Source organism: Phodopus roborovskii, unplaced genomic scaffold (assembly GCF_943737965.1).
Source record: "Phodopus roborovskii unplaced genomic scaffold, PHOROB, whole genome shotgun sequence".
NCBI classification, from domain to species: domain Eukaryota; kingdom Metazoa; phylum Chordata; class Mammalia; order Rodentia; family Cricetidae; genus Phodopus; species Phodopus roborovskii.
Genome location: NW_026126571.1, coordinates 20,475,926 through 20,498,021, shown reverse-complemented (window position 1 = coordinate 20,498,021; position 22,096 = coordinate 20,475,926). Strand labels below are relative to the sequence as shown.

Sequence of the window (22,096 nt, the reverse complement as noted above, 5' to 3'; positions counted from 1 at the left end):
CTCTCCCAGGTCTCCTGGTTCCTGGAGATGCTTGCTGAAATGCTGCTGTGCCTGGAGCCCCTAGACTGAACAACCTGTGGCACAAGCTGGGTCCTAGTGTAGAACTGGGGTGGGCAAAGTACACATGGCCCACACAAGTCGTGAAGCCAAGATGAGGACCTGCCTCTTTATTTTCTTACAGATTATCTTACTCCTCCTTTTATTTTGATTGTTGCCCTTCTTATTTTCTCACTCTGCTTAGACTCCTTGTATGACTTCACTTGCACTGCCAGAGTTAGGAAATAAAAATATAAAACCCACGGTTAAATTCAGATAAAAAGCAAAACAGCTGGGTGTGGTGGCACACACCTTTAAGCCCAGTGTTCAGGATCAGAGCTATATAGGAAGACACTCCCTGAAAAAATAAGATTAAAAAATCCAAATAACAAGTAACTGTTTTAGAACAAGTATGAAGCAGATGTGACTATACTTATATGTAAAATAATTCAAACTTGAGTGTCCTGTTTTATCCGACAGTCTCCGGCCTTTATGTTTCTTGGATATGTATGTTTGTAGACAGATTCATGTCTGTCTATAAAATATCTCCTTTATAGACTTGCTTGCTTTGCTCCGCAACAAACTCAGGCCTCATCTGGTCTTTTGTGTGCTCTGGGGAGGTAATAATGTTGCTCCTGTTCTCATTATTTAAGGTTATGCATCTCCTTCTCTGTTGTGATTATCTTACTTTAGGACTACTGGTCACACTTGATCAGGTTTGGTTCCCAGCACCCACACAGTGGCTCAAAACCATCTACAGCTCCAGCTCCAAGTCTCTATAATTCCATCCCTGCTCTGACCTTCTCAGGCACCAGACATACTCATGTTACGTGCACACAGGCAGGCAAAACACTTGTGTTAGACACATAAAATAAAGTAATAACAAAGCCTGCTTCCACAGAGCTTCCCTAAACCCTTCTTATACCTGGCTTTTGTGGGTTTTGTTTGCTGGTTTGTTTGTTTGTATGTATATAAATATATTTCTTATTTTACATATCAATCCCAATTCCCTCCCCCTCCCTCACTCCCATGCCCCCTGGTTCCCCCCATCCCATTCCCCCCCCCCACTCCACAGGCAGTGTGATGCAATCCAGGAGGGATCATCAAAATCTGTCAAGTCATTTGGGGTAGGGTTTGGGCCCTCCCCACTGCCTCTAGGTTAAGGGAGTATCCCTCCATGGGGAATGTGTTCCCAAAGTCCTTTCGTGCACCAGGGTTACATCCTGGTTCCTCTGTCACAGGTCCTTTAGATTGCCCAGGCCTTCTAACTGAGACCCATGTTCAGGCAGTCTGAGTTTTTTTATTTGAATTTTGCTTGTTTGTTTGTTTTTGTTTTGTTCTTGCTTATTTTGAGACTATGTAGCCCTGTCTGGTCTGAAGCTATCTATGTAGAGTGGGCTGGTTTATAACTTTCAGAGATTTTTACCTTTGCCTTCCCGGTACAGAAGTCACTATACGGTGCATGTGATTTCATTCCCAATAGCCTTTATTCTTAGCAAAACTGAACAGAAAATAGTGTTCCCACATACTCCCTGCCCTCCCCAAACATATCCCTCACCATAAAAAACAGATTTTCCACCAATGCTTAAAGATTCTTCACTTTTCAAACTACCCTTTTGATGGAGTCATTACTCAAAATGAAGAGAAAAATTACCAAAGATTATGATTCTTAAAGCTGTTTACATGGTGGTTTTCTACAGTGAGTGCCTTACATTCATATTATGACATGGTCTGATTTTTCTGCCAGTACGGTGTGGTTTTACAATGAAATTAACTATTCTATAGGTCAGAGGAGTGGCTGGCAGCTCAAGGGCAGTGGATACCTAACTGAATTCATGTTCTAGTCCTTAATACATCTAGGGCAGCAGGATGCTTCTTTCTTTTCCTCTCTCCTTCCCTCCCTCCCTCTCTCCCTCCCTCCTTTCTTTCTTTTTCTGAGACAGGGTTTCTCTGTGGCTTTAGAGTCTGTCCTGGAACTCCATCTGTAGACCAGGCTGGTCTCAAACTCACAGAGATCCACTTGCCTCTGCCTCCCAAGTGCTGGGATTAAAGGCATGGGCCACCAGTGCCTGGCCAGGATGCTTCTTGGTCTTCGAATTTTCCAAAGCAGGTCTGCATCTGCTTCCTTCAGTGTGAAGCTCACTGGGCTCACAAAGGGGCAGAGATCCATCTGCCTAACAAAGGACAACACAGCAGGGGATATGAGGTTACAGAGGTGAAGGCAGCATCAGCCCACGCCACGCCAATTGCATAGAGCCCCAGTCAGCAGACCTAATTTTAGGAGGTGCAAGATGGAAATACAGTTGAGAGGAGTGAACTAAAAATAATTCCCTCTGTTCCTTGCCATTCACATCCTCTGACAGTCTGAACGTGTTCTGTTTAAGCCAGTGAGGTCTTGTCATGGCTGGCATGATGACCTAATGTGGAACAGAGGGACCTGAGGTCTGTGTGGAGCCACTGCAGCTCTTGTCATCTTCTTTCCCCTTCTGTCCTCTGAATCCAGTTAAACTGGTGCAACTGTATTTTCAGAAGGGTTAGCAATGGCCCTATCTTGTTAAAAATAACATTCAAGGATCAGCATGAATGAGAGCATGTTGCATGTGAGGCATACCTCTGAGGTGCCTACAGGCCTCTTCTGCCATTATCATGAAGAATATTTATTTTCATTTTTAACTCATACTGTGTCTACCACATTGAAGAACAATTTTGGTTTGAATTGAAATTTTAGAGTTAACGCGTATGAGGTTTTGTAATAAGTACTGAAAAGGTGGCTTCAGACATCATTTCTACCTCAAGGGACTACTTGAGGGGACAGAGGCATGTCTAGATGGGTAACAGTATCCAAACACTGGCTTCAGGTTGTGCCAGAAATCCTTGCCTGGTGTTGGAATGGTCAGAGGCCAACTGAGGCCAGACAAGCCTGTGTGAAGTTGATGATGACAAGTAGAGTCTTTCAAAATCTCCATCGTTTCTCTGCAAAGCTGCTGTGCTCATGAATGGAGGGTTTGTGTGTGTGTGTGTGTGTGTGTGTGTGTGTGTGTGTGTGTGTGTGTGGTGTTGTCTCAGTTAGGGCAGCAGCAGAAGTATCACAGAAGCAGTGAAGACATGAGACCCCCTGCAGAAATCTTCAGGAGGCGGCAGGCCAAGTCTCTTCTCACCTCAGGTTCAGGAACACCCAGCCACTCCTGCCTCGCTGGACCAAACTCTTTTATATGGCTGTTGTATAGGAAACAGTCACCGGGAAGAACTGTTAATTCTGGCTCTTGAGTAGGTTCCTGGAGAAAGCCTGCCAGCTGGGCCTGGGGAGAGGACCGGGTTTCAGTAGGAAGAGTGGGAACAGGGGATGGCATCCGCATCCAGCAGAGGGGAATGTGTGAGAACTGGGATGGCCATGGTGCCAGGAATAAGGAACTTGGCAAGAGCATCTGGCTGTCACAGTGAAGGTTGATGGTCGCATGCACCGTGGTCACATTCGGGGAGACGTTAAGCACCATGCCAGTGAAGACTGCCCCAACCCTATGTGCATGAGAAGATTATAGGAAAAATGGCATGAACATCCAACTGGAGAGGACAGTTTCTGAAAGCAAGAGTACCTTTGGGAAACCATTCAAACCGATGGCTTCCAGACACCCACTTTTTACCCGCACTTTGCTCCTGTTGCTAAGATCAGAGCCCTGGTCTAAGAGGTCAGAGTAAGAAATAAAAAGACTGTGAACGCAAGAAAAGTGTGGCAGAATTAGAAGGAAGGTAGGAATTTGTATCTTTGGGAGGGAGAGTTGATGGGAAGTAAAACCAACTGCGGAGAGAGAGGGTTTTGTTTTGAGGCTGGTTGACTTGAGGATGCTCCTGAGCTACGTATTACAAGTGAACTAAAAGGTGTACAGAGATTGGGTGTGCACTCCTGTGTACACATGTGGGAAGTGACTGGAAGGGTCTGGCATGGCTGCTGAGAGGGAGAGTGTTGTCATTCCAGCACTCCATGGCACACATGGGTGCCTGAGGCTTACAAACGTCCAGTAGGCTTTCTCTCACCAGGATATGTCATCTCAACTTCTGACACCACACGTGGACAAACTCCACCGCTATGACAACCAGACTGCCATTGAAGATGAGGCAGGCAGGAATGCCACACCTTTCTCTTTAGGAAAAGGCCAGGTGTGATTGCTCTGAATGTTCAAACTTTCTTGTAGGATAGGTGCTCTGTGGCTGTGAAGTGACCATGAGTCAGGGGACCCAGGGGTGTCACACCAAAGTACCAGTGGGACCAGGAAGAGCCTGGCTGTCTGAGGACATAGGGCCAGCAGTGCGCATCTCAAATATGTGCCAATTGCTGAAAATGAAATAGAGCAGAGAGTTGGCAGGTAAAACAGAGCAATGGCGTGTATGAGTGTGGTTTGATATGATCGTGGTGTTTGCCACTTTTTGGGAAAAAAAGAGATGGTAAATCTATTGAGATATGTGGACTTGCAATCTAAATAATGTGTCAACACTGTTACTTTTAAAATTCTTTCTACACCGATTTAGTGTGTGTTTGCATGTGTGCGAATGCGTGTGTGCATGTATGCATGTGTGTGTACACGTGGAGGCCAGAGAACAACCCGCCGGAACTGGTTTTCTCCTTCTACCATGTAGATATCAGGGCTCAAACTCACCATCAGGCATCTGCCTACCTGCTGAGCCATCTTGCCAGCCCTGTCATCTATCAACCTGCCGCTTTGAGAATCTCACTCTCTCATACCATCCTCTCTCCCCTCCCTTCTATCTTCTTCCTCGTGTGATGTCTCCCCCCCTGCCCCCCCCTGCTCTGCTCCTCACTTCCTCTGCGGAGCTCTGATGTAAGTGCTGTACTGTGTTAGTCACCTGTTGCTCTGACACAATCCCTGACCTAAACAACAGTTTCAGAGGCTCCCATTGTGGTTGGCTCGCTCCACAGCTGGAGCCTGAGGTGAGGAAGAGCATCGTGGTCGAAAGAGAGTTTGGCAAAGCAAAGCCACTCACACCATGATGGCCAGGAAGCAGAGGCAGAGACAGGAAGGGGCCAGAGACAAAGCACTCTTCAAAAGAAAATCTCCCAATGCCCTACTTCCTCCAATCAGGACTGAACTCCCAACATTTCCAATCACTTCCCAAAGACACTATCAAATATAGAATCCATCAACGGATTAACCGATTCATAAGATCAGAGCCCTCATGCCCCAGTCATGCCCCAAACTTCTTGCCAGGGAATGTTGTTAGCATCGGGGACCCAGCTTTCCGTAATGACACGCCTGTGCTGTCCCCTATCAGAATGTGGCAATATGCCTTGACTCTACTGTACAGAGAGCAGTCGCTGGAGCCTTCTCTCTCTTATCTTTTATTTGCCATTCCTCCGCCACATTTTTATTTCATATGCATATTTATGAAATAGAGTATTTCATATATATATATACATATATACATATATATATTAAGATATATATATGATTGGCAGGAGCTGGTGACAACTCTGTGATGACAGCACACATACATACTGATTTGTGCCATCAGCACCCTCAGGCCACAGCAGTTCTAACCCTTCCAGAGCTCCCCCTTACTATCCCTTTCACCAAAGTTGCTGGCAGCCCTGACCCTCCTGTTTACTTGCCCATTCTTACCCAGTCACTGGGCGTTGTCCCACAATGGTTAACCCAGCCCTGCGGAAGGGTGTTCAGGCAGTTTCCAGCTATTTCTGCTGCTCTAGTACCTTTGCTCCTTTATAGAAATTTAAGACCCACCATGTCAGTGTCTATTTTTAAATTTTCCTGGACTTTTGACTGGAATTGCACTGAATCCATACATTGACCTGTTCTCTTTGCTACATTGTGTCTTCCTGTGGACACCGTGTACATCTTTATTGATTTAGATCTTCTTCCTTTTATCAGAACTCTCTGGTTTTTAGAACCCGTACCCTGTGCATTTCTTTATTACTTAGAGGTATTCTTTAAAGTGATTTAAATATTTGGTTTCCAGTTGTTGTCCCCAGTTTACAGTTGTGCTTAGTGTCTGTGTGCTGACCTGGTAAACGATGATCTTGCCTGCCTGCTCACCTAGCTCTAGGTGTTTTCTGCAGACAGCCATGCAGCCTGGGAACAGGGACTTTCATCTCTTTCCTCCCCTGTCATTTGCTCATTGCTCTCTCTTGCCTTATTTCAAGTGCTAGGGTTATCAGTGTGATATGAAATGGATGAGAGAGAAGAGTCTTACTTGGTTCCTGACAGCAGGAAGCTACTTCCCCACTGAGCCTGTTGTTAACCAGCAGGAATGAAGCTCCCTTCCATTCTGTTTGCAGAGCACTTATTAGGAAAGAATGTTGAATTTTGTTGTCTTCCTTAAAAATCAATTGATGTGATTTTTTTTCTTCATCTTTACACTGTTAATATAATGGGTTTATTTGATTAATTGGCAATACACACACACACACACACACACACACACACACACACACACACACACACACACTGCTGGGCTCTATCAGCTTCTTCAGACTTAAAGATTTCAAAAATACCTGCCTTCTGTCATGTGGTCATATTTGAGTGTTTCCTGCTTTGACTCTAAAACTGTCTCTGAGAATTTGTGAAAACCATTATTTTCAGGATTATGAGCTATAAACAGGATTCTTAGGGAGTCAGGTGGGATTATATGACTGCATTTGTCTCGGTTTAAGACCAACATCTGATTCACCTATAACTTACCAAGTATCTCCTTCCTTTCTCTATTAAATTGCTCAAAGTTAGTGCCTGTCCCAGACAGTTTCTCTGTCTTTTGGGGGTGTGAGGTTCTCTTTGTTTGTTTGTGTTGTTTGTTTGTTTGTTTGTTTGTTTTCCCAGAGGAAGAGAAAAGAGCAGATAAACTCTTTCTTTGTCTTGTTGCTGGGCACATGCTCCCTTGCTCAGGATGGGAACCCATTCTTTTCTGGCTTGAATTGGTTGTTCCAGAAACTAACCCAGCTGTCATCTGGGACCTTGTGTTTTGATCTCTGGCTTTCTTCCAGGAATCACAAGCTTTGAAAGAGGAAAAGGTGGGAGTCTGTTGGAAACTATTAGAGGGTGCTGCTATTAATAGCCAACATCTATTGAGTAACTACCAAGTGTCATGCACTGTTTTAAAATCATTGCCTGGATTACCGTGTTACATCCTCTCCACGGTGCATGTGGTGGTTGTTATTATTCTCTTCCCAAGTTTTCAGGTAAGAAAATGGAGACTTGAAGCCATTAGATAAGTTGCCGAAGTCATACCACTAATACACCATAGATCTGGATCCCACTCGAGATGCTAGAACTGTAACTCAGTGGTTACAAAACAAAACAAAAAGACCAGAATGTAGGAAAAGGTTGTAGGGAAAAGGGCAGGTTGGTGGTTAATTAAAACCAAAAGAGGTTGCTTTGGGTGCCAAGTCAGGAAGGAGGGCCTGCATGCTTCATTGGCAGGGCCACGGGACTGGAGTGAGAGCCAAGTAAAGGTGTCAGCCAAGTTATGGAGCCTTGTGATCGCCAAAGGGGCCTGGAGAAGGTTCTGGAAATGGGGGAGAAGCTTATGGTCTCTGTTTGGCATATCTGGGAGTCATTGTTTCTCAAGGATCCAGACCATGCCCGGCTCTAGAAGCTTCTTTTGGGTGTCCATGCAGAGAAGGCATGATTGTAGTAGGTGGGGTCTAAATCTACCTATGTTATCATAATACTTCTTGAACTTCTTAGAAATTTTGTCATCCCCAACCCTTAGTTATTTTGTTCCCCTTTTGACTCTTGCCGTGTGAGTGATATTCATGAACCTCATCCCTTCCTAGTCTAGAAGCCATGTAAATGCTGCAGCTTGCCTGCAGCCAGTAAGGAGGCATGAGAGGAGAACTGGAAAGACGCAGGCCAGCAAGGCTGGCACTTGAGAACCGTGGGTCACCTGACAAGGGAGTGTCAGGTGCAGGTAACTTACAGCACAGCATATCAGCCATCAGCCAGCTGCACAGCCTAGGGTTACTATGCACTTTCCATCCAGTGCTCACACCCCTCCCGGCTGAGGCATTTGACACACTCTCAGAGCCAGTCACAAAGCATTGACTGTCATATCTGACACTGGCAGAACCCTAGCACTTAGTCCCTATAGCCCCAGCCTTATCTAAAGCTTTACTCACCCTCCCTAGGCCTTCCCCGTTCTTTCGGATGCCTCGTACCTGCCTGCTCCTTCCTGCTCTGGTTCTCAGATTGCTTGTGAAACAGCATCCCCTGGTCCCAGGCCAGAGGGCAATTGTCCCAGCTACAGGTCTGCTTTGCATTTCTTGGGTGATGCCATTATGAAAGGGCTGAGTAGCTTGGTATTACGGGAAGCAGGCTTCCCTGGGCTTATATCTCTCTTGGTTCTGTGCTTCTAGGAAGCAGAGCCTATTTCATGTCTGGGCACACCCATAAACTGAGCTTTGCACCCACAATCACATACTATATTACCATCACAAGTTGCTCAAAGACCCCTGAAATGAATTGAGACACACAGAGCCCTTTGAGATGATGCCTGGAGCACATGAACAGAGAGGGGGAACCAGGTCTCTGTAGAAGCTTGACTATTTCACATGAAAGAGAAGGAGCCACAAATAGTCTTGCACTTCAGTTAGGATGAGTGGGTAACACCCCTACCAGACGGAGAAACTCTGGAGTGGTGAGCCAGGGTGGAGGACCATACAGTTTGCAAATCAGCTGGGAGCAGGGCGTGCTTCTCTTCAGCAGTACTTGTGACATGAAGTTTCCAAGAAAACGAATCCACACCTATGCATTCCGCCAGGCTGATGTGGGGTTGAGATAGCTATGATTGTGCAGAGCTGCGGTGTCACTTCTAGAAGGGAAAGCAAATCATCTAGGGCCACCTTTAGTCTCCCGAAGGCCATTTGTTCTCCACCTTTCTGTTTGGCCTAGCATTCTTGTGGCTGTCAGGCAAGAGCCTTTGGGGTATGGACAGCAGATCCCTAGTTTCCACCAACTCAAAGGCTTCGACTGTCATCAGACAGCATCAGCACCGGAAGCCTACAGCTGAGACTCCCCGCTCTGCCGTAACCCATTGATGTCACTATCCATGCTTTTTGAAAGATGCCCTGACTTATAGTTTTCTTTGTTCTGCTGTTTTAAGAACATCATGGAACTGTTGCCACTTTGGGATGTGGTATTCGAGGTGACCTGGTCTGTGTTCTAGTTCCATGGCCACTCATATTTGGCTCCAGAATAAACTGTTACTCTCTTTGAGGCAAGAGCTGGTTTTGCACTGGCATACTTTTTGTCTTAAAAGAAGATGAGATAAGAAACATTGCCCACTTTAGAGGTGCTATTCAAAGCACAGATTGTTCATTAGCTACTCCTCACTTGCTTTCAAATCTTAGCCCAGGGAAACGTAGTTCTCTTAATACTCATTAAATTATTCATTCAGATCCAACATTGGTTTTTAAATCAAATTTTTACATAATTTAAAATTTACTCTTAAATCTCAGGAATAAATATTGGTATCATTGAAAAAGACAGTTATTTCAAGTTGAATTTACACTTCTAGGAGCTGAACAGTGTAGAGATATGTCTTAGCCACTGTTCGATTCTGGGAAGAGAAACCATGACCAAGGCAACTCTTATGAAAGAAAGCATTTAATTGGGGCTTGCTTACAGTTGCAGAGGTTATCGTCGTGGTGGGGAGTGTGATGGCATTCATGCAGGCAGGCACTGGAGCAGTTGCTCAGAGCTACATCCTGATCCGGAGGCAGAGAAAGCCAGGGGGGCATGGGCTTTTGAAACCTCAAAGCCCGCCCCAAGTGACACACTTCTTCCAACAAGGTTACACCTTTTCATTCTTCCAGCCCTTTCAAATAGTGCCGCTCCCTGGTGACTGAGCATTCAGATTCATGCCTACCAGGGCCATTAGTCAAATGACCACAGAGTGTATGTGAGAGGACTCTGTGGGGAATCAGGGGGTTTGAGATAATCGTGGAGGCCAGCAGCTTTCTCCCACACCTGCATGCTCTCTGTAAACAGGCAGGTAGGGATCTGTGGAATCAGGATCAGGGGCTGGGTTATGCAGAGATCACTACAAAATGCCTACAGCTAATCACACACACACACACACACACACACACACACACACACACACACGCCTGCATTCTCTGGTAGCAGGAGAGAGGGACATAGTTTCTGAACTTAGTAATGAAAGGTCTTGAGACTCTTAATTCCAAAAAGAATTCTAAATGCCTTCAGTAGGAAATTATTTGAAAAAGGAGGAAGACACATGTTGGGGATAGAAAGAGTAGTAATAAGTAACTATGGAGAGAGAAAAAAATTGTACAGACAGTGCCAGCAGTCCAAATACTCCAGAAACACAAGTTCAAAGGGATACTAGACATGTAAAGAGATTGGATTTCAGACAAAAACATATATAGGGCTATTTTCACTAATGAATGAACTCACTAATAGTTCACAGGACTTGAGGGTAAGAGAAAACCCCTCGGTTACTAATGTAATGTGTAAACTATTGTGTCTTATGACCTCATCTAGGAATGCTGCTGCTGCTGCTTAGGGGTAAACATGGGAGCCCAGGCAGGGGCATGAATGTTTTATTCTGCGTGATATGGAAAGCCATGCAAAGGTGTGAGTGGAGTGACATGATCTGGAGGCAGGTGCCCTGTTAAGACACAGAGCTCTGCTTCTGCCTTCCAGGATTCCGGGGATCCTTGGAAGAGTGCCAAAAGGCAAGTATAAAAAGATCAAAAGGACAGCTCAAGTCAGGGTCTGGAGGTGAGCTCCTTGGTGGGATGGGACTTTTGGGCTGGTCCCCGAGGGCCTTGTGCTACAGCGGATTTGAGCAGAATCCCCAGGAAAACAGGTTTATGGAGGAGAGCAGCATGGTGAACTGCATTTCCCTGGGAAAGGTCACTCTGGCTGCTATGTGGAGGAGGGCAGGGTGGCAAGCATGAGAGCTTGCTTTATGACACAGCCTGAAGAGGACAAAGCAGGAGCTTTGTGAAGGAGTGGTTGCCTGGAATGGGGCAGGGAAAGAATCCCCATCTAGTCAGCAGAGTTGTACCATTGCATGAGATAACCTGTATCCCTCAGCACCAGCAAAGGGGCTGCTCAGCCTGTATCTCGGAGTGAGAAGCACGCAAGTACGCTGGTGCGCATGTGCCCATGCTTGGTGTGGACATCAGGCTTATATGGGGTTAGACAGTCCATTGATTCTGCTCATGAATTTGAATTGCAATTTGGAATTCTAAAAATGAAACATAAAACTGTGTGATGGCAAAATGCCTCGTTCTTGAACAGCGTGACTTATGTACCATTTGGAGTGCAGAGAACATTGTGTCAGGCCTGGTGGGGGAGAGTAGGCTCCCCCCCCAAGGATATTTCAGTCTCTCTCCTGGATACAAAGTTCCCTATGTTCTTCAACACAAAAAGGATGGCAGCAGGTGCGAGGCAGTGCTATTCTAGCTGTCCTAGTGATCCAACCTTGGCAATGACCTACTGAGGCTGCTGAGATCTGTCTGCCCACAAGTCTGAGGATGCTGGGGAAGCTGAGGATGCTTGGGAACCTGTGCACTCCTTTCAGTTTAACAGCTGTAAGGAAAAGGTCTGCAGGAAATGAATGGAATTGGAATCATTGAGTTAAGGGGAGGGGAGCAGACTCAGAAACACAATTACTGCATGCTTTCTTTTAGAGCAGAACCTAGCCTTAAGTCTGCATGTGTGTGTGAGTATGGGTCATGAAACTACAGAGGACTTCATTAGAAGTAGGTAGAGACTTTAAGGGAGGGGGAAGAGGAAAAAGGAAGATGTTAATGAAATACCCATGGCCTGAAGGCAGAAAGAAGGCTATGGGTATGGGGGAACCAGAAAGAGAGGATCAAGAGGGCAGGGAAGAGAAACAGAGGGGGCTGAATAAGAACAAAATATGTATGAGCATGCCACAATTAAACCTATTACTTTATATGCTAGCTTAAAATTATAAAATGGTTGGGTTTACATAGCCTTTGAAAGAAATACTTTGCTTGATCTGGGTCAAACTGATTATTTTTCTCCTTCATACATGAATACATTTTATTTATATCAAATTCATTCCTCACTCCCCACCTGCAGCTTTTCCCAGGTTTGTTCTACCCCATCTTCCTCCCAGTTTATGTCCCTCCACCCCCCCCCATAAATAGATAAGTGATGATGGATGGATGGATGGAGAGATGGATAGATAGATATAAACAGATGGATGAATAGATAGATATAAACAGATGATAGATAGATATAAATGATGATAGATAGGTATAAATGGATAGATGACAGATGGATAGATATAAACAGATGCATGGATGATTGGATGGATGGATGGATGGATGGATGATGGGCGGATCTATCAAGTCTAATTTGTGTACCCCAAATGCAAGTGAGTGTGGGGCTGTCTATTATAGCTTGGGACCTACCCCCACTGCTGAGCAACCTGACTTCTTTCCTCAGGTAGCCACTGACCTGTAGCATCTCAACAAGGAGTGGGACCTTGTGAGCACTGCCCTGCCCCCCAGGCATGCCAGGATATTGACCAGATTGATCTTGAGAGTCTTGGGTAGCACCCACAGCTGTTGAGAGCTCATGAGTACAACTTTCCATCATGCCTGAAAGATGGTCTGGTGGCAGTCCCCCGGGAGCTCTGGCTCTTCTGGTCTTTCCACTCAGGGAGACATTCCCTGAGCCTTGGGAGGAAAGTATGTGATATGGACGCCCCGTTTAGGAAGGAGGACTCTGCTGATGTTGATTCTCTCTACTTCAATCTCTTGTCCCTTCTGGTAACCTCCCTCCACTGCTAAAAGCTCTCGAGGCTGAACAGATAGATGGCTCAATGGTTAAGAATACTGGCTAGTTCCCCAGAAGATCTGGATTCAATTCCCAGCACCTACATAACCACTCACATCCCTCTGCAACTCCAGGTCCAGAGGATCTGACACCCTCTTCTGGCTCCCTCGGGCATAGACTTGGTGCACAGACTTGCAGGCATACACATAAAAACATAAATTCGTTTTTTGAAAAGCGGCTTCTCTGATGAGAGAACCAGCAGCATTTGTGTCACCTTGCTCCCAGATGGCAAAGGAAGTGCAGCAGAGGACACATGCTTAAAGGTTTGATATGGGCTGTTGCTCCCTTCCCCAAATAACAGCTGAGGCTCTGCTGGTTCATTTATTGGAATAATAAGGGGACACAGAAGGTCTTCATAATATATCCAAACCAGAGCAACCACCTTTCCAATCTTACTCTCTTCATCTTGACTCTGTGTTGCTGTTATTTGATTTTTGTATTTCTAATCTTCTTATTGGTCAGTCTCTGGCTTTCAGCCTCTTTATCTAAAGAGTCAGGCTCATGCGTCTGTCTGTCTTTCCTATGATTTCACGTCTCCTAGGTTCCTAGACTGCTTCTTTTGACCCTAACAGCAGCAAAGCGAGTGGACCAAGGCTCTGTGTGGGCTCTGACAGAGTTTTGCTCTCAATCACGTTGTGAATAGGAAGGAACAAGAGCAGTCTTTGCAGGGATGTCATTGTAGGGGTCCCAGGCAATGTGGGAGCTGGGAAAGTGTCCAGAGTTGCTTCCTCTCCCATACTTATTTATGATTTTAGTAAAGTTACCAATAGCATGGATTGGCACTGAGTTAAATGCCCAGGGGATATTTAGGAATCTTTCCTCCTGCTTTATTATCCTGTAACCATGGTAACAAGGATACTTAGGGCTGTAGAATTTTTTTGTTTGTTTGTTATAAACCACTATAGTTGGAAGGTTGACAAATATTGTAGAGTGAGTAGAAATTAATATATGATCTTTGACATGTGAATATGCCTTTTTGTCTAAAACCCACTAAGCTATATATATATGTGGCTTTTTTTTTCAGAAGTTAGCAATTCCTCACAGAGAGAAGGTTGGCACCTACCTTATGAATGGCAGGTGCAGGAGAGCCCTCTAGTGGACTCCTTAGGTTTAGCCCAGAACACAGTGGCCTTTGTTTTAGCCTCTGACACAGCCCAGGAGTTTCTATCAGGGGATCTAATCTCTCCTTTTCTGTGTCAGATCAGATGCGTTATCACACAGGAAAGAATTGGAGATACCCTGTGGAAATCATTAACAGGGTTTTACAAGGATGAAACTTTACTTACTCCAGCAGCTGACACAGCTAACAAGCAAAGGCCATCAAGAAATGTCCACATGTTGTGCCCACTGCTTACAGCAGATGTTTAGTGTAAAAAGTTCCTTTCATCCTATTTGTTGTTTTCAGCATTTATTACCATAACATATATACATAATACATTCATGCATTACTCACAGGTCGGGAGTAATATATGTTTGCATACATGTTAACTTAAGATTAAAGCTATGCCTGAATTTAAGCTGTCAACATTGATTACATGGGAAAACTTAAGGCAGGTGAGGTTGCTTGTTAGGTTGTTCTCTTATGGGAGGATTAAACAAACAGGCTGAGTACCCAGAAGGATAGCAGTGATCTCGGGATGTGCTATTAACTCAGGTGTGAGGTCCAGCAAAAGCTCCCGACTCCTAGAATGTAAGAGACAGTTTCATAATGTTATGTTGACTCACTTTTCTGACCAGAGCGAGGATTTCCAAAGCCCATTCCCCGATCAGGATCTGTGTGAAGCTTCATTTGGTCCACATGGTCCTCTCTGGACACTCTGTGCTCCTCCTCTCTGTGGTGGTCAGTGGATTCTAGGCCATGCACTGAGATGTAGGGAATTAACTCCTTGCAGTGTTTGTGTGTGTCCCTAGCACAGATGTATGCATGCTCACTGAAGTTCACACAGTGTCTTAAACTTACTGGATAAATTTAGTCAGTCAGTCACTCAATCATTCACCTGCCCAGTGAGTAGAGTTATAGTCACTAAGATATGCTGGGAGCCCGACTCCTTACCTTCCCAATTCTCCGACCCTTGGGAGCTCCATTTCTTTTGAGCTTCTTAGTTCTCCTCTGTGCTGCAAGATCGTATAAAGGTCACCATACCTCCCACAAACCCAGCTCTCAGAGCCTGAATCTGCTTCTGCTGGCCCCCAATAGGCCCCATTCAGAATTGGTGAACTGGTCAGGGATGCAAAAAATGAAAGCCCAGGTGTGTGAAGGGATCTGATGTGGGTCACCAGGACCTTATGCTCAAGATGGGCAGTGGTATAGACCATCTAAAAGAGAGTCCATTTGATATCCCAGGGAGAGAGATGTGGGCATGACCTGAGGTTGTAAATAATGGTGTGCTTGGCCTTGGGATTGGAGCTGAAAAGGCAGAACTCCTGTAGGAGAGACATGCGGCTGATGGAGCATTTTGTTTCTCTGCAAATGCTGTGTCTGATTACAGTCAAATCCCAATTCTCTTGCAGATCAGTACAGACACACCCAGCTTAAGGAAGACAGATCTGAAAGGTCGGAGTGCACTGTTGGCTGATATCCAGCAAGGAACACGCCTGCGAAAAGTCACCCAGATCAATGACCGCAGTGCCCCGCAAATCGAGAGTAAGGGAGCAGCTCAATGGAGCCTCTGGGAGCCCGGGAAGGGAGGAGGATGGAGAGAGCACAGCCGAACACAACACTGGCTGCTCTGCATTTGTGACCCATGCATTCTCAAACCACCTCAGACATGCTTAAGGGACAAGCCGTGCCACTGGGCAAGAAAGTCAGACCTTCCTTTCCAAAAGTCCACAGTTGATAGAGGCTGGAGTGTCTTTCAGTACTTTTCAATAACAAAACAACAGCAAAATAACCAAAAAAAAAAAACAAAAAACAAACAAACAAACAAAAAAACCAAAAACCAAAACCCTTCATAATAAGTAGTATTTCTAAACTGATAAAATACATATAATGAATTTCACCATTTTTAGATGTCTCATTGCGTGTCATCAGAATGTCAGCATTCACAATGCTGTTGCAATCATCTCTCTTTTTCCTTTGGTCGAGATGGTAAGAAGTTAACATGTTACATGAAGAATTATTTGTAATGTTAGGCATTATTATGATATCATATATTTCAAAATGATGGCAATTCTCAAAAATAGCCCTGTAACAATTATTGAACCTCAGTGAAGTGTTAATGCATAAAGAATTGTTTTTAATCGTGTGTATGTGTGTGTGCACATGCCTGTGGATATGCCCATATGAGTACAGGTGCCTGCAGAGGCCAGAGGCACCAGATCCTCTGTGGCTGGACTTACAGCAGGCTGTGAGACGCTCGGTGTGGGTGCTGGAAACTAAATTCACGTCTTCTAAAAGAGCAGTGCACACTTTTAACAGCTGAGCCATCTCTCTCGAGTCCCAAAGATAGACACATTTTAAAAGAAACCTTTCCAACACTGGTTATAATAAAGAGGAAACAAGAGAGCAAACTGGAAATGGCTGGAATTTTTAAACTCTCAGAGTCCATCTCTAGTGTCCCTACTTCCTCCAACAGGGCCACCCCTCATAAACCCCTCCAAACCATGCCACCACTTGGGGACAAAGTGTTCAGATACCGAGACTATGGGCAGCATCTAGGTCCGGTGTCCTCTGAGTGTCTATGGTTGGCAGCCACCACATCTGGAAGGCAAGAGTTAGTGACATGGACATCCACACGGGACATTCTGATCCATAAATAAAAAAATACGCAGGAAGAAAGATCTGTGCAGGGAAGCATGAGCTGCTTGGGGCCTGAAAGCTGAGCAGCCACAAAGGAAAGTTCCAAAGAGGAAACCATTGCAAGCCTTTACTTCCTGTTTGAGGCCCTGGCCAATTCTTTGGCTAAGAAGTTAAAATGTCTGAGTGGATTAAGCCTGGGCTCTTGGGAGGTGAAGGGAGCCTAGACCTCTCAATGCCACGGTGAGTTTTCTAATTTGAGCCACAAATGGTCAGCACTTTGGTAGGACTAGAGAGGGCAGCTGCCAGGCTTGGGCAGGGGGAACAAGCCGAGTGAGGTGACACTGACCTACAGTGAGAGTGGCCCGCTGGGCTCTCATCTTCCTGCCTCTTCTCTTCAGATTCAAAGGGAACCAACAAAGATGGAGGGAGTGCTGGCAGCAATGCCCGGGGAGGAAACACACCGCCTGCTCTGGGAGATCTCTTTGCTGGTGGCTTTCCTGTGTTAAGACCAGCAGGCCAGAGGGATGTGGCAGGTAAGGAAGGGTCCAGCATGGTGGCCTGGTGGTCTTCCTTTATGCTCTCAACAGGTAGGACACATGGCTCATAAATGGCTATATAGTATAAATTTGTGTATTTGAGAACTTAATTCTGGAAGTTCCCAAAACCCAGAACTGTACTCTGGGAATCTTTTAAAATCTCATCCATTTAAATGACTTCATCATAACTCAAGAACGACTTGTTTTGCGAAGGTGTCACGTTAGACAGAATGCCATTCACAACAGACAGGCCAGCGCTGTGGGCCCACACTAGCTTTGTGTGGAGGTGTAAAGGACTCTCCATCACTGTATCGGTTAACACTGCTGGCTACTCAAATGTAAAAACTGCTTATTTCGCCCATAATTCTGCCCATTAGTAATGTACGGCAGCCTTAGCTAGACTCCCTAGCATCTGTAAACAGCTGCAAGTTGGAGAGGCGGCTTACTCCCCTATCTCTGGGGCCTCAGCTGGTACAGCTGGACAGACTGTCCTCACAGCCACGTCATCTGAAATCCGCAGCAGGCTGTCAACAGCCTGTCACCTTGCTGGATCTCAAGAGAGAAGCAAGACCTGCATGGTCTCTTGAGACTGTCCTAACTGAGAAGTCTCCCAAGTGTTACTTCCTACTCAGTCCTCTAGGTCACGGCAAGGGACAAGTCCAGCTGGGACAGGAAGTAGACTTCACCTCTTGACAGAACACCTGCACAGTGACTCTAAAATGGCATAGGAGGGCCTGATCCAGTCACTGAGGCCATTGGAGGCCATAGCCTAGAGCAATAATTTATGCTTCGGTGGACATTCAGTATTTTAATATCATTGAATTAAATATTGGGCAGATACACTGTTGCTGTAAGGGGTAGAAAGGGTGTTTGGCCTTGGAGGCCAGCTCCCGAGAAGCACCTTGTGGCTGTTGCATGCAGCCTCACTAGGGACATGCATAATTCTACACACCTGCAGGGGCATGCAGCCTGTGCAGCCTGCGTGCTGTCCACTTACCTGGAATTCCCTTTCCATCTTGCTGGTCTAACCTAGAATGTGTTTCACTTCCAGGTGGCAAGACAGGGCAGGGCCCTGGCTCCCGAGCGCCTTCTCCCCGACTCCCCACCAAAGCCATCAGCAGCCCCCTTCCTGCCCCTGCATCTCCCAGGCTGGGCAATGCCCCAGAGGTGCACAGCACTTCCAGACCGGTCCCTCCTCGCCCCAGTGTGCCTGCCCCACCACCTCCTACCCCGCCCCCGCCCCCGCCCCCGCCCCCTCCACCCTTGCCCCCAGCCTCCCCCAACAAAGTCCCATTGGTATCCCCACCTGTCCCTCCAACCAAGGGGAATCCCCCTGTGGTGCCACCCCCTGTACCTGGCACACCCCCTCCCCCTCCCCCTCCGCCCCCGATCCCGCCCCCACCCCCGCTACCCCCAGCTGCAGTACTTAGTGACAAAGCTGTGAGGCCCCAACTAGCTCCACTGCACCTGCCGCCCATCCCGCCCCCACTCCCTCTCCTCCCACCCTACGGGTACCCAGGGCTGAACACAGAGCCCAGCAGCCCTGCACAGGAGCTTCGGGAGCCTCCAGCCCCTCCACCGCCGCCGCCGCCGCCGCCGCCGCCGCCGCCACCACCACTCCCGATCTATGCCTCCTGCTCCCCCAGGGCCGCGGTGCCCCCACCCCTCTTGCCAGGCTCCAACAACAGCGGCCATGAGACTCCTCCTCCACTGCCGCCCAAGTCCCCAAGCTTCCAGGTGCAAAAGCCCTTGCCCACTCCTCCGGGTGTGCCTGGCCCTCAGGCCATGCTGCAGAAGAAGCGGCGAGGCCCAGGTAAAACAGCCTTGGGGGGAGGGGGAGGGGACTCCCCACATGGGCTCCTTGGCAGGGCTCAGGCAGTTTCCATCAGAACACTCAAACTTGGCCCCTCTGCGGGACTGTACTGTTTGTTTAGCGATGGAAGCCACTGATGAGGGAGGTACCAGAGAGATTCTGGCCTTGATCCTCATGGTTACTAGTTGTCGGTCCTGAGCCAACCACTTAGCCTCTCTGTGCTTTCTTGTCTGGAAAGTAGTGGCACACAGACGTTTCTTCCCTCTCTCACGGTATGTAGGGTACTTGACACTGGTGTGGATCTAGCAACAATGAGGGCTGGAGTAGTGTTTCTTCTTCAGTCAGCCTGGCTCTTGACAGCCTCCCTGGGTTGGGTGCAGCCAGTTTCCAGAACCAGGTATCTAGTTCAGCTGCCTGAGTGACCCATGTCTGGCTTCCAGCTGCAGTGACAGCCCGTCCCACTGGAACACAGTCTGTATTCTACTAGATTCTCCAGCAGACTCAAGGCTTGTGTATTGAGCCAAAGTAAAAATAACTCCTTCACAGGTTTGTAGCTGAGAGAGAACTGGTGGAGGCAGGGCCCAGGGCAGGCAGGCCCTCTGAAAATCCTTCTCATCACACTGGGCCCTCGCCTGAGGGACTCCCTTTCCAGCTCCTGTTGCCTTCCAGCTCCTATTGCTCCGCAGTGGGTCCCTGCCTGTCATCGGGCTTATCCCATCATTGATCGTATAGTGACAGCTAAGGCTGGGGCAACTTAATTAATCACACATTTTTAACTTGTTTAATCCTTTCAACCACTCCATAAAAAAAACGTTTGCTGGCATTATTCCAATTGTATGGATGGGAGAAGCTGAGCTACAAAGATACGCGATTGGTATTACTCCCATTGTACAGATGAGTAAAGGTACAAAGAGGGTAGGTGACTTGTGCCAGTTAAGCAAACTGATTTATTCCCAACCAGGTTGGCCCTGATTGTTGCCCTCTCCCTTATCACATAGCATTGGAGGGTTAACCACCTAACCTCTCCCAGAACTAAAAATCTAGCATCTCACTTCTGTGTGTGAATGGCTACACTCTTCTCTGTTAAGGAACCAGTGGGGGGAAGCTAAACCCACCTCCAGCCCCACCTGCAAGATCGCCCACCACAGAGCTTTCCAGCAAGAGCCAGCAGCCTGGAGGCCAGCTGCGGAATGGAAGCCAGCCCGTGATTGGTAAGAACTCCACTTGCAGGGCAGGCTTCCCGGCCCTCTAAGACAGGACAAAAGTTCCCCTGACCACGCAAGGGGGCAGAGCATTGACCAGCTTCCCATGCTGTCATTGTGATATCTGCTTCTCAGTGAGCAATGAACAGAGGAACACAGAATAGCCTCCAGGATCCGTGAAATAGTGACTTTTCCTCTACGTCTTCTGGACGGGTGTAGGACCCACTCTCCAGCCATGTGACTCAGATTAGAGGAAGGGAAGACATCCGACACTAAACCCGTACATGCAGATATGTGCACATCTCCATGGAGAGTAGGAGCATAAGCCTAAAAGACCAGAGTGGCTTGATAAAGGGAGGGAATAAGTGGACATCTTGCCAGGCAGGAGGAAAACTAAAACAAGAGAGATTGGGGTCCTCAAAAACTCTGTTCCTTCTGTGTGCTCAGCTACTGTCAGGTCAGAGAGGGGCCAGGGTCCCTTCCCTCCTCATCAGAGCTCTGGGACAGAACCCATTTGCTTGGGAAGCCAGGCCTGACACTGGACACAGCCGAGCTGACATGTCTCCTCCTCCTCAAAGCCTTCCTTAGGGAATTCAGCAGGTACTCTTGTTGGAACGCAATACCAGGTCCTTTGCTAGGTCTTCCCTCCGGGCTGGAGCCTTTTTCTGTTCCTTCGGCGGCTCCTTTAGGTGGGCAGAGGATCTCAGGCATGGTGATGGGCAATGACTATACTTTAGCCCTGGTGCATCCTCTTGTCCAGCCAGGAATACTGGGAAAGCAGGTGGACTCTTGGAGACATAACCCTGCCACTGAAACCCTTGCACAGAGCAGACAAGCAGCAAGCAGGGTATTCTGTCAGTGCAACCTGTGTGCCTCTGGAAGCAATCACACTTGGGTCACAGTAGCAATCTGAGTAAACTCCAATTCCCGTATTTCTCACATGTACAGATGACTTCGAGTCTAAATTCACGTTCCACTCCATGGAAGACTTTCCCCCTCCAGATGAATTCAAACCATGTCAGAAGATATACCCCAGCAAGGTCCCCAGAAGTAAGTACCACTTTAACAAGACCCTCCACAATAACAAAGCACCTGCAGAGAGCCCTGTGACTTTACTGTCCCTTAGCAAGGATACTGTGCTGTACAGGCTTCTACAAGCTTAAGGGGACATACTGGTCCTGCTACATAATGGTTCACTTAGAGGTTTCTATAGAGCACCAGAGTTAACTGGCATCCCTTTGGAGTTGCTAGAATGAGGGAAACATCCTTCCCTCCCCAGGGCCTTTGGCTGGGAGACTTGATAGCCAAACAACAGAGAAATGGGACATAGGCTCTTTGCATTAACAACTGGAGAAGAACCCCATCAGATTCTGGCAAACCATGAAATGGAAAATGTCCAAAGGCCAATGGTTCCCAACCTTGCTGACACATGACCAGCAGCTTTTTAAACCCCTGGAGGCCTGGTTGCACATACTCAAGAGTGACACCCAGATGTCAGGTTTTCTGCGAGCTGCCAGCCATCACCAGTGCAGAACCTCATACAAAGCCCAGGGACTCTCTATCCTAATTTCATTGTATAGTCAGGTCCCAAAGGGAGGCTGGATGGAAGCCTCTGAGGGCCAAAACAGCAGGAAGATGGGGCAGTGCGGGTGATGAGGATTAGAGAGGTGACGCATAGGAATTCTGCAGCTACTTAGTGCCATTCTTGGAAGTGCTAGGTCATCCAGTATGGTAGAAGGGAGAAGAGGGCAGAAGCAGCAACATGAAGTTGGATGCGTCCTTATCCCATCACCAAAGTGGGTCAGAGTCACTTGTCTGTGCAGTCAAAAGGAAAATCACATGTTTGAGGCTGGCCCCAAACCAGAGTCCAGGAACGGCAGACTCAGTGGACCTGTACCTTCAGA

The 22,096-nt window shown here is 47.1% G+C and overlaps 1 protein-coding gene across 1 annotated transcript in view; it reads left to right on the top strand.

The window, feature by feature from the left end:
• The window catches only part of Wipf3 (WAS/WASL interacting protein family member 3), a 48,701-nt gene that overhangs the window by 16,486 nt on the left and 10,119 nt on the right, over positions 1-22,096 (top strand). Inside the window, exons 2-6 of the mRNA XM_051203064.1 lie at positions 15,414-15,546; positions 17,040-17,174; positions 18,229-18,990; positions 20,079-20,201; positions 21,141-21,242. Coding sequence (XP_051059021.1) covers positions 15,414-15,546; positions 17,040-17,174; positions 18,229-18,990; positions 20,079-20,201; positions 21,141-21,242 — 1,255 coding nt within the window. The remainder of the gene's footprint in view (positions 1-15,413; positions 15,547-17,039; positions 17,175-18,228; positions 18,991-20,078; positions 20,202-21,140; positions 21,243-22,096) is intronic.